At 41.0% G+C, this 18584-nt stretch overlaps 3 protein-coding genes across 3 annotated transcripts in view; 1 reads left to right on the top strand and 2 right to left on the bottom strand.

Moving 5' to 3' along the window:
* atrip (ATR interacting protein) overlaps window positions 1-18584 on the bottom strand; it is a 486763-nt gene that overhangs the window by 101825 nt on the left and 366354 nt on the right. The window lies entirely within an intron of this gene.
* LOC132976955 (CMP-N-acetylneuraminate-beta-galactosamide-alpha-2,3-sialyltransferase 2-like) overlaps window positions 1-18584 on the bottom strand; it is a 259673-nt gene that overhangs the window by 200632 nt on the left and 40457 nt on the right. The window lies entirely within an intron of this gene.
* Window positions 1249-14754, top strand: pank4 (pantothenate kinase 4 (inactive)). The gene is made up of 19 exons (XM_061041199.1): window positions 1249-1399; window positions 1837-1919; window positions 2145-2353; window positions 3165-3348; window positions 3970-4062; window positions 4192-4345; window positions 5057-5238; window positions 5476-5557; window positions 5747-5847; window positions 6945-7100; window positions 8093-8205; window positions 8665-8752; window positions 10033-10184; window positions 11098-11153; window positions 11866-11915; window positions 12057-12161; window positions 12241-12341; window positions 12845-12913; window positions 14314-14754. The coding sequence occupies exons 1-19, from the start codon at window positions 1276-1278 to the stop codon at window positions 14561-14563; spliced, it is 2352 nt and encodes a 783-aa protein (XP_060897182.1). The 5' UTR covers window positions 1249-1275; the 3' UTR covers window positions 14564-14754.

Genomic DNA, 18584 nt, shown 5'->3' with positions numbered 1-18584 from the left:
CATAGGCCCACCCAGGTGCATGCTGGTCCTCTACCTGCCTCTCACCTATATAACCTCAGGTGCCCACAGTGTTACCCAAATACCTAAGCAAAATACTGATGCAAAACTACATTTAATATTTAAATCACTAGCAAAAGAAAACATGATCAAAAATCTATTTAATTTAAAGAATGCTTGTTGGAATAATTAAATAAACAACACCAACCAATATGACTAAACTGAATACCAAACAAAATTCTAACATTCCTGTCGGTGCTTTGATGTGTCATGGCTGTGTGAACATTTTATGTTTGTGGCTGCTCAATTCCATCAAACTATGAAAATATTTCACTGATTGCTTGTATTATTTATTCAAATTTCCCCTTGAATTCAGTCTGACAACGCTGGACATTTATCTTGTGAAGGGCCGACTGCTTGGGTTGCACACAGCAGGATTGGGAAAAAAATTAAACAGTACCTTTATTTAACATGGAAAAAAACATGTTTTAAAATACAACCAACTCAGGTATTTATCAGGAACACAGTGAGCTGTGGCTGAGAGGTTATTCTGTTTGAACAAAGTGTGGTTGCTCAACACAAGTTTGCTTTTATAATCCACCTACAAGTTACTTCTTGTGAAAGGGAGGGCCTATTGGACAAGAAAAACGAGTTAATGTTTAAAAATTAACAATTGAATCAATCTCAGTTTAAATAAACATATTTTAACTGAAAGGAAATGGCGTGCTTACAGTGGTTTTTACACCTACTTCTACTAAGAGGTAAATGCCGTAATTTGTGTACAAGTCAATCATTAACTGCCTTAATGACTGACTTTTGGTTAGAAAAGTAAAAAAAAAAAAAAAAAAAAAAATCCTAATCTTTTATTGACAGAGATAAACGGTATTTTATGGGGCTGTCATGAAATGTGGATTCTTTTGTCAAAACAGTTGGAAATTTCCAGTTCCTGTCAAAAATAATCACATTATTGAGTCCAAAGCAGCGAAAAAAAGAATGTGTGATATATTTAAAATGTTCAGTATTTAAAATGTTCACTCTGTACAGGGAACACTGAAAACCTTTAATAAATTAACTTGCTTCATCTTTTAAATAGAGTGAAGATTGATAGAGAGAAAAAGAAAAGAAGAATGAGTCGGTTCTGTGCAGGTTTTAGTGGGTAAATGTTTACAGAGCGACGCCCCGCCCCGCCTCGGACCGTACGTGAATTGTGATTGGTCGAAGTGGGACGCGCACGCACTCTACGCACGCCACGCACGCAGCGTCAAGTCGTTGTCGACCATGGCGGAATGTGTTCGACTTGACAGCAGCACAAGTACTCACACCATGGATAAAAGCATTACTCTGCCGCCCGACGAGATATTCCGCAATCTGGAGAATGCAAAGCGGTTTGCAATTGACATAGGTACGTGTCGGTTTAAAAGTTTAATTCATTTTTTCAGCCAAAGGTTCTCCTCTCCGTGTTTGTGGAGCAGCTCCGCCGCAGTCTGGTACTATGACAACAACACATGACTTTAGGAGAAAGTAAACAAGGCAAAGCCCCCGTTAGCTGCTTAAAGACGTATATAATCCGAAGTTCTTTGGCAGCAAATGGTGTTTACCTTAAAGGTGAAAGTCTAACGAGTTTCAGGAGGATTTTTTAAAAACCTGGTCCACTTTAAAAAGTGTTAAAGCGTTAGTAGCTAGCCAAAAGGTTTTAAGGTTTCTGCTCTTGAGCATTTCACAGTTTACTACACGTTTTTTTTTACGTCGGGATTCTGACCTAGTTTTTACTCCTACTGCCTATGTTATCTTTAGGGCTTCTTCTTATCGGGCTTTATCAATACTGCCTTTCTTTTACAGGTGGATCCCTCACGAAGCTGGCCTACTACTCCACTGTGCAACACAAAGTGGCCAAAGTACGATCTTTCGACCACTCTGCAAAGGTAATTTATCCACTTTGGTTACTCTAAAATCCTAGGTTTCCCAGGAATCAGTTCCAGCTGTTATCTGTAGCTAACTCTGCATGTCAAAATACAGCCAACAACACATAACCTCTAACGTAGTTAAATAAGATAGATTTTACTGATACCACACAGGAGGCGTGTCACTATTCCAGAGGTTATTTCAATTGGTGTAAATGTTCCTCGTCCGTGTTCCTGTCCCATCAGGAGGCTTCCAGTGACAAGCTGTATGAAATATCAGTGCAGGAGGAAGTCACCGCACGCCTTCACTTTATCAAATTTGAAAATGCCTACATCGAAACATGTTTGGACTTCATCAGAGACCATCTGGTCAACACTGAAACCAAAGTCATCAAAGCCACAGGCGGAGGAGCACACAAGTTTAAAGAACTCATCGAGCGGAAACTCGGACTCAAGTAAGTGGACAAGCGGAAAATGTAGCAAACGACCAAGGCTGTTTTGACATCATTGCACTCGGCTTCCACATCCAGCTTACCCCGCAGATGTCGGGAGCTTTTCAGTCCAAGTGTGAGCAAGGCTTCAGTCTTTGCCTGCGCTGCATGTAGAAACAAAAACAGGAAGGGCTGATTCATCGTATCTGATTAATTCACAAAGCAGCATCCGGCCCTTTTCCTGTGAACCAGGTTCAATCAGAGGACAAATATACTGTAAGTGTTTATGCAAATCTATGAAGAATATTGTGGAGCTTAAGTTAGCTTGCAAACTGTGAACAACATTCACATTATAGTTGGCTTGTTATGTCTAACCTTCTGCATCGACACACACATGTTTGGCCCTTTCTAGCTATCAGGAAGCCAATATTTAAACAGGACTGCTGCTACTTTCACTGAGGCTATATTTGCACACTGACACTATAGGATATATATATATATATATATATATATATATTTTTTTTTTTTTACAGTTTGTGTCTGTTGTGAGTTGTAATGTTTTTCTGTAGTATGAGGTCAAGAGAAAACGACATTTCAATCCTTTGTATATCTTGTACATACGGCAGAATAAACAATAACATGTGCCCTTCATATGAAGATGTGTGGCTTCAGACAGCAACTCTGTCTACAAAAAAAAGATGATCAATCAGTAAAAGGAAGATTGTATGTTATATATGACTTCCCAAATGGAGGAAAAGTCAGTTTGTGTTTTGCTTTGGCTAAGAATGACTCGAGCTAACGGACGTCTTTTTGGCTGCGTGCTTCATTTCCGCAGAGTGGACAAAGAGGACGAGATGACCTGCCTCATAAAGGGCTGCAACTTTGTGCTGAGGAACATTCCCCATGAGGCGTTTGTGTACGCTAAGCACGCCGACTCGGAGTTCCGCTTTCAGACGACTCAACCGGACATCTTCCCCTACCTGCTCGTAAACATCGGCTCTGGTGTGTCCATCGTCAAGGTAACCGATCATCTCTCAGGGAGGCCGGGCCCACTTATCACACAATTTAATGTCAAGCTAACAAGATGAAGTGGTTCAGTAAATTCGAGGTCTGATTAGTTACTGTCATCACTGACACACACTGTACTTTTGGGTACTTGGGTGACTTCACTCAGGCTTCATCCGTTCATATTTACAGACCTGCCACAGTAATAGCAGTCTTAGTTATAGTAGTTTACTTTTTTCAATGCACCAAAAGAGGTAGTTCAGCCCATTAGGACTCAGAAGACACAGAAAAACAAAAAAGACAAGAGCAGACACATAACGAGAGAACAAGAACAAATACACCACTGTACTAGTCAAACAATGACAAACCAAAGTGTTAACACACCTCAGACTTTAGAACGTCAGTATTTGTTAAACGTCCTTCTGTGCTGCTGGAAGGTATTTAACACAAACCAACATGCGGACACACTTTAGTTTGTCTCTGCAGACTGATGTTATCCTTGGTATGTCGCTGTGTGACGGCATGTTTATGTCTGTTGTTTTCCTTCTTTCAGAGGACTTCTGTTTATTTGAATAAGCTCTGATTATATGTGACTCACACAATAGACCGTGTCCCCCTCTCTTCCTCTGCATCAGGTTGAATCAGAGGACAAGTTTGAGCGAATAGGAGGAAGCTCGATAGGTGGAGGGACGTTTTGGGGCCTTGGAGCTTTACTCACCAAAACGAAGGTGGGCTGCAAAAACAACTTTTTGATTTGTTATCAGATGAAAGTATCGGTTTCAGATTGAAGATGTCTGCGAGGTGTGACATTTTGGAAACACCAGCCTCCTTAACTTTAACCTTCCTCTCTCTTGTAGAGATTTGACGAGTTGCTGCAGTTGGCCTCCAAAGGGCAGCACACGAGTGTGGACATGCTGGTGAAAGATATCTACGGAGGATCGTACGGGTCTCTGGGCTTGACTGGAGATCTGATTGCGAGCAGTTTTGGAAAGTCAGCGACTGCTAACAAAGGTGACAATGAACACAGCGATTTAATGTGGCTCCTCGTAATACATTATGGTATATATGTGTGCGTGTGTGTTTAAGAAAAGTTAGGGAGATCAATGACCGTGATGATCCCCTTACATTTTTCCCCAATGTAGGCAAAACTACTTTTAATTAAATCGTCATGATGTCACTATTTAATGTAATTATAACCGCTGTGCATCCCGGTTGATTTATCCCCTGCACAGCTGCAAACTTAACATCGCAGGAGGAAGTTTAAAGAACATGTCTCTGTTGTGTTTGTGGAGTGTTCATGACAGGAATGTGGCTTTAAATGATCCGGCTTTAGCCTGAAAAGAAGTCCTTGTTGAAGAGAACTGATGACCTCTGCCCCAGTTCTGATGCAGCCTAGTTCATGTTCATGTAACTGTTATGAAATGTGGGGACTGCAGAACAGAGCAGATATTCTCAACTTTCTCCGGCTTGTTACCAACCATCTGTAGCTACAGAGCAAATACTGAGCAGTTTACACATGATAGTGATTGAACTATTTTCCTTCTTTAATGGGCTGAATATTCACAGTGAGTGAATAAAGAACCACTGAAGAGTATCTGATCTTTTACTCTTAATGGGAACTCTTTTAAAAAAAAACAACTTTTTAAGCATCTCTTCAGCTCTTTGAGGCGTTTTTTTTTCCCTCTGTGTAAAGTTTTTATATATTTATATTTGTGTTCATAGAGTTCTCTCAAGAAGACATGGCGAAGAGTTTACTCCACATGATCAGTAACGACATCGGACAGCTGGCCTGTCTGTATGCCAAGCTGCACAACCTGTCCAGGGTTTACTTTGGAGGCTTCTTCATCAGAGGACATCCTGTCACCATGCACACCATCACGTACAGCATCAACTTCTTCACAAAGGCAAGAGCTCTTCCTCTGCAGTCCCCCCCCCCCCCCCCCCCCCATCCTCCCCAATCTGTCCTCTTAAAGCATGACTTCTATATTAAATTACACGCTGAACACGAGTGTCTTGGAGCTCCTAATAAGTTCCCTTTTAGTCCTGGACTTGGTCTGTTATCAGCTGGACTAAGAGAACCTCTAACCCAGATTCTTATGATCTAACCTCCTCCTCCTCCTCCTCCTCTTTTGTTGCTGTAGGGGGAAGTTCAGGCCTTGTTCTTGAGACATGAAGGTTATCTGGGAGCCATTGGAGCTTTTCTTAAAGGAGCAGAGGAGGACAGTAAGGAAAAAACAAAAAAACAAATGCACATTATTGTCCTAACCTGAACCTGAACCCTATTGGGTGTCAAAAGGATAACTGTTACAGTTTCTGTGATATAAACACTTTGTTTTTACTGGACTTAAAAGAGATTCAACCTCTTCAATAATCCATGAAAGTACTTGATATGTTCATGTTGTTCTCATCTAGATCCAAACCAGTACAGCTGGGGGGAGAACTATGCAGGAAGCTCCGGCCTGATGAGCGTCTCTCCAGAAATGAATCCCATGCAGCGTGCACGGAGTGGAACGGTGAGTCTGCAGAGAACACAAAAAACGATTAGATACAAAACAGCTCTCACAGTCTATCGGCTGATGGTTTCTTTGTTTTGAGTTCATCCATTTGTCTCTCCTTTAAATCTGGTATTCTACCATTGAGGCTTTATTTGACATTTTTCTTCTTGATGTCCTTTATGGTCGTTCTTCACCACTGACCGACATCATCCATTAATCTTTGGTCATCTTTGTTTTCCTCTCCACTCATTGTTCCTCCCACCTAACTCTCTGTCCTCCAGTTTCCTGTAAGTACCTCGGTGTGCTTCACTGTGTGCTCTGCTGTGATGACGTGTTGCTCCTGCTCACAGCGCTTTGTTCTGCAGCTGTTAGCGCTCCACTCAAGTATTTAGTCATGTCAGGCGTTCACTTTGTTTACTCGCCCTGAAAGCAGGTTATTTTTAGTTCAGCTCTGGTTTGGTGGAAAAATCGTGTTTCTTGCTTCGTAGAAAGAATTACTGTGAAGATGGAAAATAAAAGAGTGTGACTGTTTTTTTGACTGGTGTGATACTTTGAGCTTGCAGGCCTACGTAGAGCATCTGAAGCTGTAAACCTCTGTTAGCTTCATCTGCCCGGATACTGATTCTAACCTCTAATATTTCCTGCTTCCCCTCCCAGCTTTCATAAACTAGTCTTCGTTTGCAAACTGTGAAAGTGTGATGCTAGTCTGCAGGTGAAATATTAGCTCATCTTTGGTGTTTTGCCTCTTAAGACATCTTTATTGATTTAGCTTGTTCTTTAGTAACAACATGTTTCCTCTTATGGAGTATTGATTGAATCCTAAGATGAATGAATCTTCTTTCTTTTAGCTTTAAGTCTTGGTTGAACCTTCCCTCCTCCTCCCTCCTTCATAGTGAATCTTCCTTTCTTCTTCATAGTCGTCTAAATAAAAAATCCTCTAAAACCAGTAAAAGGATACCGATGTTTTTCATATATATGAGGACAGATTTGGTAAGATATCCTAGAATAACAGTTTGCAGGAATAGTCTGTTATTCTATGTAGAAACACAATGAGTGGTCGAAGTTAAGACAGATAAGACAGAAAATCACGTCTTCTGTGTCTTTGTTCTGTGTAGTTCGACATGTTGGAGATGGACCGCCTGGAGAGAAAGCTGGTGAATCTGCCCCTGCTGCAGGACCCTTCATCATACATCCCCGACACTGTGGACCTCATAGAGGATGCTCTGGCCCGCGAGTACTGGCTCTACTGCTTTGAAGACGCGCTGGACGGGGTGGGATGGCAGTTTATGTTTTGTTGTAGAACCACAGTGTGCCACACAGACAGAGTGGATTAATTATTAAAAATCTAAAAGAAAAAAGGGACCAAGATGATAAAAAATAGTCCATTGCATTGGAAATATTTGATTCCCAAGAACTGTGAGTCAGTAATGCACCTCTAGTGTGCGGTTATAATTTCAAGATTTCTATGAAATAGCTGAAAATTCATTTTTATTCAGTATATTGAAGTGTTTGTCTTAAAAAAAAAAAAAAAGAAAGCAACAAGGAACTTGAATCTTAGAATATTCAAACTGAAACACAAAAACAACCCGGCCTAAAGATATCTCTTTGGTCCTTAAAGTCTGGGAACGGGATTTAAGAATTCAAGATGGCTGGCTGCTAAATCTCTGTATGGTCACTATGTCAAAAAAGGCTGTTTTTTTTAAACATACGTTTTGGCCTGAATAGCTCATTTTGTTATTGGTACATTGTCCAGAGGAAAAATACTGAGTATTACAGAAGCTGCTCCAATTAAATTGAATTTAATGGAATAATCACAAGTAACGTTTCGGGCCCTCGCCCTTCATCAGACATGCACAACATTTTTGTATGAACATTGTACAGAGTGGAATATGAGGCTAAGAGTTTGTCCATACTTAAGCATAATTTGGGGCATGACTGATTTGACTGACAGGTTGCTGCCTCCTTCAGTTACAAGATTGATTGAAAGTTAGGTTGAGATGGTCTTTTCAATATGGCGACCACCATTGTTTAGCTTCAAAACTCCTCTTTAGAAACCAAAGTGTGACGTCACGGAGACTGCGTCGCACACTGGAAATCAATAACAGTTTGATAGCACATTACGTAGTCTTTTATTATCCAGTTATCCTTGAAGTTAAGAAAGCCATTTAACCCAGAAAGTGACAATATTTTGTCATATTTTTTTGTTTGTTTGCAGCAGAAGTTGTAAACGTGGGTGACTGATGTTTTTATGTTTTCTGAGCAGGTGGTAAAGAGAGCCGTAGCGAGCCAGCCTGACATGCCAGAGGCCGCCGAGCGAGCCGAGAAGTTCCGTCAAAAATACCGACACAAACTTCAGACCCTCCGCCAACAGCCTTTGTAAGGACAGGTTTTTATTTCTTCTGTCTGTTTGAACCACTGGATGCTTTTAGTGGACTAAACCTCGAGTCTTTTCCTCAGTCTCTGCTTTAGTTTCACGTCTTCATACCTTCTGTATCTACTGAAGTGCTCTGTAAATTACAATTCTTCATGTAAAATCTGTTCAAGTTTACAAGAGTGGGGTGCAGGACACCGTCATGTGTCAGTCAATGATTCATTGGCATAAACTGCAGAAATGAACATGTAAACGATTGGTTGAACTTTGACAAAAAAAACTCGCAAATTCCAGAAAACTTTTCTGCATTTTGAGAGAGTTGTTTCAAACTACATTACAAGCCCTATCTGTTCAGGTAATAGCATGAATACAACAGTGAAAAGTGCTGTGAACCGCCCGCCGCCGCCCCGTTGTGTGTTTGTTTTTCTCTCTGGCTAATGTAGAGTGCTTCTCTTTTCACCTAGTGCTTATGGATCCCTCACAGTCAGAAGTCTGTTAGACACGAGGGAACACTGTTTAAACGAGTTCAACTTTCCTGATCCCTACTCGAAGGTCTGAGTGAAATCTATCAACATATTTTGTTTGCTCTTTGTGTCCTTCACATGTTCTGTACAGCTCATTAGAGCCTCACTGATCTGATATGTCAACCTTAAAAAAATAAAAAAAAGAGTCTTATGTTTCAGTCAGTGAGGAATGTTCTGATACCATTTTATCAGCTGACAGAGAGAGGCCCTCAGTGCCATTAATTACAACAACAACATTATTCATTTTTATTTTAAATACACCATATATCTCAAAGCTTTATGCATGTGACATAATTATTGATGCTGTTAGTTTGTCTCGCGCAATTAAGGAAATCTGACCTGAAACAAGCAATGCTAACTCAAGCAGCAGTTCAACCTAGACGTAACATCCTGATTATGATGATTCAAAAAAACACCAGGGACAGAAAATATCTTATTTTGTGTATTTTAAGTAGTTTTATTGTCATAAATTCAAAACAGTGGTTCCTAACGTTTTCCATGAAGCCCCTCCCAGTTCAATCAATCTATCAAGCAATCATTATTTGTATAGCGCCAATTCAAGTGATATATTATCGAGGCGCTTAACAAAAGAGCAGGTAAAAGCACATACTCGTAAAGATAAATTGGATATGGGTAGATGGGACACTTGTATCTAAAAAAGGCTGATACATTTCTGTCAAAAATTAACATAAACTTTTATTGTTTTATTTCAACCTGATTTATTTGTGTGGCCGACTAAGGAGCCATATATTTTTGAGTTACATTTTATTTTTCACTTTTTTATCTACAGACCTTATAATAAACTATCCGAAAGTGTTATCATGATTTTGGTAAATATGTGAAAATCTTATTTTGACATAGACAGAGCCATCTAACCTTTAGAGCCCCACCTCGGGTTTCCCGGACCCATGTTGGGGAACCAATGCCTTAAATTGTTAAGACAGGAAATTCAAGAATTGCTGTCATTTCGCTGACATCTTCAGCTAGCACCACATTGTCGTCGTTTACTGTCATCATAAGATTATTAATCTAAAATCATTTTTTCTGTGATGTCAAAGGAAATTGGAATCTGATTAATGAATTGACTGGTATAGTTATTAAAGCCCTATTCTCCATTTAGGCTGAAACTGAGGCATTAACAATACTAGTGTTGGTATCTGAGCAACTCTACACACAATGCCATGATGTTAGAGATCATTGTTTTCCACCTCATGATATTAAGCACTTTTCTAGTCCTGTTCATAAAATTGTTTTTTTCTGGATGCTTTGTGCTCCATCCATCTCTATCATCCGTCTGTTCTCTTGTAGATCAAACAGAAAGAGAACGACATGGCTCTGAAGTACTACCAGAAGGCGGTGAAGTCCTTGGACGAGCTGAGCTGGGAGGAGAGACAGTTCGCCCTCGTCAGGGGCGTCCTGGCCGGGAATGTGTTTGACTGGGGAGCCAAGGCCGTGTCAGAGTGAGTCAACTTTGGTAGTTTTTCTTTCCCCCGAGCAGCCGGGTTGATTGTTTACTCTTGTCTGTCTGATTGTTGGTGATTGGAGAAGCTTTGGTTGCATATTTTTCTGTTTCATGCTGCTACAGCCTTGAACATGTGTTTTGCAGTGTTGCATTTTTTTGATAACCTAGCAGCTCTCAGACAGTCAGACTACAAACAACTGGTTTTGTGGATGCAAAGTAAAAAAAACAAACATATGAACTGCTTATTGTGCATCTTAACCCAAAATATCTCTGCATCCATATTATTCTTGTTCTTTTTAAGAAGCTAGACCTGTCAGCTGCTTTTGACACAATTAACCATCAAATCCTCCTCTCCACACTCCCAGAGCTTGGTATCTCAGTACCTGCCCCCCGATTGTCATGCCCTACCTCTCAGAGAGATCTTTTAGAGTCTCTCGAAAAGGGAGAAATGTCCAACTCACACAGCTTATCCACAGGGGTGCCTCAGGGCTCAATGCTCGGTCCCCTTTTCTTCTCCATATGCACTACCTCACTTGGTGCAATCATCCGCTGCCATGGTTTCTCATACCATTGCTATGCTTACGATACCCAGCTCTTCCTCTAATTCATGCTAGATGACACTTCTGTCTAGGGAAAGGTTTTCGCCATGCCTTCCTTGCTGGTGTCTCTAAATGGATGAAAGAACTACCTTCAATTTAACCTCTCAAAGTCTGGGCTCCTGGTCATCCCAGCCTCTCCCTCTATGATGTCACTTCCTGATGTTGTTTCATCCTCTCTAGATCCTTGCTTGTGTTGCTCTTACCCTCAGATGTACATCTCTTTGGACAAAAGCTTCCGCCACATGAATTGGAGAATTGTAGAAACACCTAACTTACTTTTCACATTGCATGTTTTCTTTTGTTGTCCTGCAGTGTCCTCGAATCTGATCCTGAGTTTGGGTTTGCGCAGGCGAAACAACAGTTGGAAGGTATCCAAATATTTATCTTCATCTTCTCTTCTCGCATATTGTCTTTATTTCTTCAATGTTACCTTTTGTAGTTTTTACACCAACAGGGATCAGAAGTGCTGCGTCGATATGCTTGTTTCCTGATCTGATTGTATCATGGTACTTGGGTGCAGATTTTATTTGAATTGCGATTCTCTAGAATTTAAAAGTGTTGTGATTCAATGACTGTTGAAAGAAAAGAGTTGAATCATACACTCACATAGATGATGTAACATGAGTATTATTTTCAAAAACAATAAACATGCCATGTCAGTTAGCCATTTGTATTGGCAGCATCATACTGCAAAGACAAACGATACATACAAATGTGCCACATGAAAATAAGAAGTTAGTCAAAAAAATAAAAACAGCCTCTGAAGTGAGAACAGCACACAGCACAAATTTGAGTCTTCAGATTACCATCCATCTCATGTTAAATGTGACTAAAAACAGTCCTTTGAAAACCTGGACTACAAATAGAAGTAGAAAATAAACTGTACCACGTGTCCCTGTAAAAAAGAAATATTCATGACCAAAAAACCATCAATGATAAAAAGAAAGTAGACCGATATAAATGGATATGAAATGGTACACACAATCTAAATTCTTTTAAGGTAAAGATCTATCAGACGGACTTGATTGTTTCATATGTTTGATGTGTTTTTATAAATAATGTTCTGTGTTTACCTCGTAGGGCGGCCGTGGCTCATCGATTCCTTTGACCGGTGGTTTGAGAGACTAAAGGTTGGTGGTTACTTCTTGTCTTTTTCATGGCAGGTTCATTCTGCTTCCTGTGGATATTTCCTGTACTTGCTTTGTGTTTTCTGTGGTTTGGACGTTTGTGGATCAGTCCTTGAATACATCCGTCCTGGTTTTCTCTTGCAGGGTCCTCCTCATAGGTGTGCCTTGTTTTTCGTAGATAACAGTGGAGTAGACATCATTCTAGGAGTGATGCCTTTTGTCAGAGAGCTCCTCTCTCGAGGAACAGAGGTGAGAGATATCAACAGCAGCATTTTAAGAGATGATGTATTTGAGGAAATGTGGATTCAACTCTTCTGTGTTCTTGTAGGTTGTGTTGGCCAGCAACTCCGGTCCGGCTTTAAACGACGTCACAAACGGTGAACTGCAAATATTGACTGAAAGAATCGCTGCCATGGATCCAGTGATTCAGTGAGTATATTTACAATCATGCAGGTTATAGAGCTCCACAGTGACCGTCCACTCTTACGCCGGCTCTGGTTCCAGAAGTAAATTATAACATTCAAATCCTCCGTTGACTTTTCAGAAAATCCTTAAATCAACATTTTTAATCCTAGAACCAGACAAAAAGACAACCACTACCTGAACACTTGTGACTAGAAGACATTTGATAACTCAAAACAACAATTTTTAGAAGAAGGAACAAAAAAGCAAAGTACAAGACTGTGTGCATATTTTTTTTCCCAGGAGTGAACTACACATCCCACAATCCATTGCGATTCCATTGAGACCCAACAAATGAAAGTTTAGCGTGCTTAATTAAAATCCTATCCAGACTTTGTTTCTGCATTGCTCTTTATTGTAGTGTTTATATCCTTAATAATCTGTTTTCAGAGCACCTGTTGATCCCGTTTGAGGGTTACAAAACAGTCGAATGAGGCGCCAAATTAACATGAGTGTGTTCTTTTGTGTAGGGCGGGTTTGAGTGAGGACAGGCTGACGTTGGTTCAGAGCGGTTCCAGTTCACCCTGCCTGGATCTGAGGTTGGTTATTTTTACTATTCAGCTTTTTTTTAAGGGACTTCTCTTCAACCGGAGATTACAGATCTCTCTCTCAGATCTCTCCTGAATCTCTATTGGATATTTACCTTTTTGAAAGCCACACATCTGAGTATGGTTGGAAATGAATTAGACCAGTGGTTCTCAAACTATGGTACGCGGGCTCCCTGTGGTGGTACGCAAAGAAATCTCCACAATATAAAAAACAAACCCGTTCAGCATAAAACAACTATTTTTTTTGTCGTACTCTTGTCTAGCTTGTATCTATTGGGTTGTATTTATATCAAATGTGTTTTCCCCTCTAAATTAATCTAGTTTTTGCAACAAACAACTTTAATCTGCTCAATTTATGCTTGAACGTACACAGACATGAACAACAACAGGAGTACGCTTTGAAAGGTTCCGCTCGATATTACATTATAGTTCAGTACTGAAACAACAGCAAGCAGCTGCAGGCCTTCATTAACAGATATTCTGTTATTTATTGGAGATCAGCACGCAATCCGCAGCAAGCAGCTGCACATTAACATTTTTAAAACGGAGCCAGGAGAAGCTTCAGTTTTGATGCATGTACGGACAGCGGACCTTATCGCTCCCCCTCCCCCCTATATCTCTCTCTCTCTTTCGCTCTGAAGCTGATGTGATTCTGCTCTCTTTTGTTGTCTTAACACTCCGTAGGAGTCGAGAGGGATTTTTTTTTTAAAAAAGGCAGTTTTTCTATGTTGAACACAGAGACTTATAATAAAGCGGCGCTGTTTGGACTGAGCACGCGGAGCGCGCGCCTGCACTCTCACGCGCTCTCTCTCTCTCTCCCCCGCTACCTCTCGCTCTCTCTCTTAGGCACACAGCAATTTTATGAATAAATGAAAAATTAAATGAGAACAGGTCGGAAATATACTTGGGCCCAGGTATCGTGTTTGTGTGGGAAACACTGGAGACTAAATATTTCCAAACAGGTTGTTGGTATAAAGTTGTCATTTTTATTGTTCTGCACTTTTGTGTGCGCAGTGTTCTAGCACTAGCCCTTAATAAATAATATTCTTTTTATGAATTAATTTGCCTCTTGCATGAAATGTGTGTAGAAATAGGCCTACAGTGTATTTTAACATCTACCATAATGGTGGTACTTGGAGAGCCAAATGTTTTCGGAGGTGGTACGCAGTGTAAAAAGTTTGACAACCACTGAATTAGACGTTTTGGGAAATGACCGATTACTGAATCTGAAGTACTGAAAGTTACTATGTGCTAAGTACTGAAGTTTTATTTTCTCTTTTTTTTTTTTTTTTAAATCCCCTCCTCTTCTTGAACATGTAACTTGCTTTATGTGAATGTATCAGAGAGATGCCTCGTGGTGGTTTAACTCTTCTGCCTCTTTCCTTCACCAGCCGTCTGGACAAAGTTCTGGCTAATGTGGTCCGGGAGCGTAAAACCGACCTGGTGATCATCGAGGGAATGGGCCGAGCCATCCACACAAACTACTATGCCATGCTCAGCTGCGAGAGCCTCAAGATGGCCGTCATCAAGAACTCGTGGCTCGCCGACCGGCTGGGAGGGAAGCTGTTCAGCGTCGTCTTCAAGTACGAGGTGCCGGATGGACAACCGAGCCAGGACTCTGCGGCTGGGACGCCATCGTGAGTGAGACTGAGCTCAGGTTTGAAAAAAAAAGAAGGAAAAAAGGACAGAACGCCAAAGTCGAGCGAGCAGAGCGGATCAGCTCGAGACCTGAATGTAAGAAGGAGGACGATCGTATACTGCCACTGAGTGAGGGACTGATTAGCAAAGCTGATTTTTGAAGTATAGGAGAGTTTTAAAGGATTAGCGGGACGGTTTAACTTTTTGTTTTTTAAAGATTGATTTCCTTCAGGTTTCTGTCCATCATCCTGCACGATCACTTAGTTTGTTTACATCGTTTTCAGCTGCTGGAGTTTGAGCCCATGTGACGACATCACGCGTTATGTTCGGTAAACTTTTAGATGCTGATCGATGTATGAGAATGTCTGAACTTTAGACTGTTTAGCGTCACTTGTTGACAAGCTTCCAACACATTTCACGGAGCACCACTGTGTGTGTGTGTGTGTGTGTGTGTGTGTGTGTGTGTGTGTGTGTGTGTGTGTGTGTGTGTGTGTGTGTGTGTGTGTGTGTGTGTGTGTGTGTGTGTGTGTGTGTGTGTGTGTGTGTGTGTGTGTGTGTGTGTGTGTGTGTGTGTGTGTGTGTGTGTGTGTGTGTGTGTGTGTGTGTGTGTGTGTGTGTGTGTGTGTGTGTGTGTGTGTGTGTGTGTGTGTGTGTGTGTGTGTGTGTGTGTGTGTGTGTGTGTGTGTGTGTGTGTGTGTGTGTGTGTGTGTGTGTGTGTGTGTGTGTGTGTGTGTGTGTGTGTGTGTGTGTGTGTGTGTGTGTGTGTGTGTTAAAGAGAGGTGACACTTTGTACATGAAGCGTGTTTAATGTGCCTTCAGGTTGATGTGATTAAAGCATCATGAATTTAGATTTCTGTTGAGAGCTGCTTTTGTTTTCCAGCATTTCAATAGCAAACACTCGGGTGAACCCATGAATCTTGTGTGTTTTTTAAAATTACTGCCAGTGATTTATTTGAGATTAATGGAATCAGTTTAGTTTGTTGTCACTTGTGTAGCTGTTAAAGTGACATCAAGGGGGAAAGTTTGATCAGAGGGAGAAGCAGCACTTTATCACGAAGACATTTTGTTCCTCCACAAGGTGGCAGTATTCGACTGTGACTCATTTTTTTATTTTATTTTTTTTATTTGAATGATTCCTCAAATCTTTCCTGAAGGTGCTTGGCGTCAAAATCAACACTGCAGATTTCAGGTGAACTATTCTGACTGACTCTGATCAAAGCATTACTGGGAACTTTTATTTTTTTATTCTTCCTCTTAAGTTTGCTGCGGCACAAATCCACAGTCCGGAAATAAGCTGTAATCCATCCCTGCATCGAAACGACATCTGTTTGAAGGCAATAACACTGCAGAAACTAGCTGTAACAAACTCTGCCTGCATCGGTGACTTCATCTATAATATCTAAACTCAAGGTGCGCTCTGATTTCAAATCCTGCCTACGTTTGAAAATGCTCCCTGAAGTTACGATTGCTTGAACTCACTTTAATACTTATTTTCCATTTGTACATACTTGTGATGTACCAGTATGTGTGTGTGTATGTAAATATTTATACACATGTATACATTCATTTGCGTTATTTCAGTTAAGCACACCGAGCACAAGTTTGCGTGTTATTTTCCTGACAATCAGTTTTAATTAAACAGTGAAAAACATTTTATTTTACTCCTTTCATGTGTCAGTTTTTGTTCCTTCCTCCTCTCAGTGTGTGTGTGTGTGTGTGTGTGTGTGTGAGTGTGTGTGTGTGTCAGGCGAGTTTGAGTTTTGCAGCTGTGCAGACGAATATGGAGAGTTGAAAGTTGTCCCATATTAAAAGAAAAAAAAGAGCTAACCTGCCCCCGGCAGTATAAAAGCTCGACACCCTGGTATGTGTTGGTTGATGCGTGCTGAGGAGCTGCGGGTTGATAATGCATGAAGACGCCTGGCAGGGGGTCCTCCTACTTTTCCTCTCGCTCGTCACTATGACTGCCAAAACGTACACACACTCTCTCTCTCACACTCACACACACATATCAGTTCTGCCAGACGCCCTCATGGATTTAGTGACATCTATGTATGACTGAGTAATATTTGCCCTGCTTTTAAGATCTTCCACATTTGCTTCCTTGCAGCTTCATTGCGCTCATGGACCGTATGAGACATTGGACTAAGACCTCTGCTTTAACATCAACACACCCACGCTGATGCGATGACTCATTTCTAAGCATGTTGTGTCTTTTTCTTGGATAGTTTTGCAGGTAAAAAACTATCCAAGTGGCGGCACATCTGGTGTTTCACTAAGAGCTGCACTGAACTACGCCTGCTCAATATGAGGAGAATATGATGAGGATGTAAAGTATGGTGTGTGCATTTGAACTGTGCAAAAATAAAAAGGTCGCCTCTCTCACTGACATTTTTTCCTAATGTCTAGCCCTTTGCTTGTGTCGTACTTCCTCTCAGATGTACAGTACGTCGCTTTAGACAAAGGCTTCTGCGACATGAAATCGTAACGTCCCAAACATTTTTGCTATAATGTTTATCCACTGTTTGTTTTACCCTGAAGCTGTGTTTGTAATGGATCGTCTTTTCTAAATCCAGAACACACAAATATCACCACACGTGTATGAACATTTAACAGCAGTTAAGAAGGTTTAACGAGCAGCAGTTTGATAGGATAAGGTTTGAAAATGACTTATTATCAATTAGCTTATCGATAGCTAGAGATCAGTCCAGTAATCGATTGTTTAAATATAAACACCATGTCTCCATCTCCTGCGGTTTTTAAAAGAAATTGAAGCAAAAACTCCTGCTGCCACAAGTGCTGGTGATGTCATATCTAGTGAAGACATAAGTGCTGGTGACGTCATATCTAGTGAAGACATAAGTGCTGGTGATGTCATATCTAGTGAAGACATAAGTGCTGGTGACGTCATATCTAGTGAAGACATGAGCAGAAGGAAGCTGGCTGGTAAAGACCCAGAATTCCTTCTGCTAACCAAAGCACATGTTAAACCTGTCGATAAATTAACCCTCAGGTCCGTACAGATTCTTGTGTTGGTTCGCAAACCGACGATCACATTTATGCAAAGTTCAATGACTGACATATTCCTTATGCTTCTTCTCGTCGTCCCTCCTAAACTCTGCTAATCCGGAGAAGAACGCTGCAGGAGTCAAACGTGTCAATAGAGCTGTCAATCATGACGTTACAGCTGATGTTTGCATCAAAAACTTACAACTGAAGTTCTCAGAAAAAAGACACTTGGGGCACTGGTGGTGCAGTGGTTAGTGCGCGCACCCCTTGCTCCTCCAAGCGGGCGGCCCAGGTTCAAATCCCGCCTGTGGCTTCCTTTCCTGCATGTCATTCCCCACTCCCCCACACCCTGTTTTCCGACTCTATCCAATGTCCTATCTCTACATTAAAAGCACAAAAATAAATCTTTAGAATTTTTTTTTTTTTAAAAGGACACTTGATCATAAATAATTCTGATAAACTAACCATGATGATATTTTATTCCAGTTTGCCCCTTGTCCCGTGTGTTGACATGACGGAGGCGGGGTTTATGACCTATACCGCAGCCAGTCAGTAGGGGGAGCTCTGAATATTTTGGCTTCACCCTGAGGCAGCTGTAGCCTTGTCCATCTTTTTTATACAGGCATGGTCCAGCTCTTTTCAGATTTGCTAAATGGTTTGAATAAATGTCTCTTGTATACTAGGCTCCAGAGAACTCACCGTGCAAGAACATACACTACACTGTGTTTCAGGCGGTGTGTTTGTTGAACACATTCATCAAGTAATGATGATAAAAGAATTCCGAGCTTTGTGTTTTTTAACCAAACACAAAGATCCAGCCTTGACAGACTTGTTCCTGCAGCTGCAGCGGGCTGAACTTTTTCACGGCGTGGCTTTTCACTGTGTAACTTTCTAATTACAGGCGAGACTCCGAACACGGTGATAGCGCAGGCCCTGAGAAAAACAGAGGGCCATTGACTGCCACTGTTTGCACAACACTAATTACTAGAGTTACAGTAAACAGTGATTTCAAAAGATG

The sequence above is a fragment of the Labrus mixtus genome, chromosome 7 (genome assembly GCF_963584025.1).
Source record: "Labrus mixtus chromosome 7, fLabMix1.1, whole genome shotgun sequence".
Taxonomy (NCBI): Eukaryota; Metazoa; Chordata; class Actinopteri; order Labriformes; family Labridae; genus Labrus; species Labrus mixtus.
The sequence above is the reverse complement of the archived record's forward strand: the minus strand, read 5'-3'. Positions and strand labels throughout refer to the sequence as shown.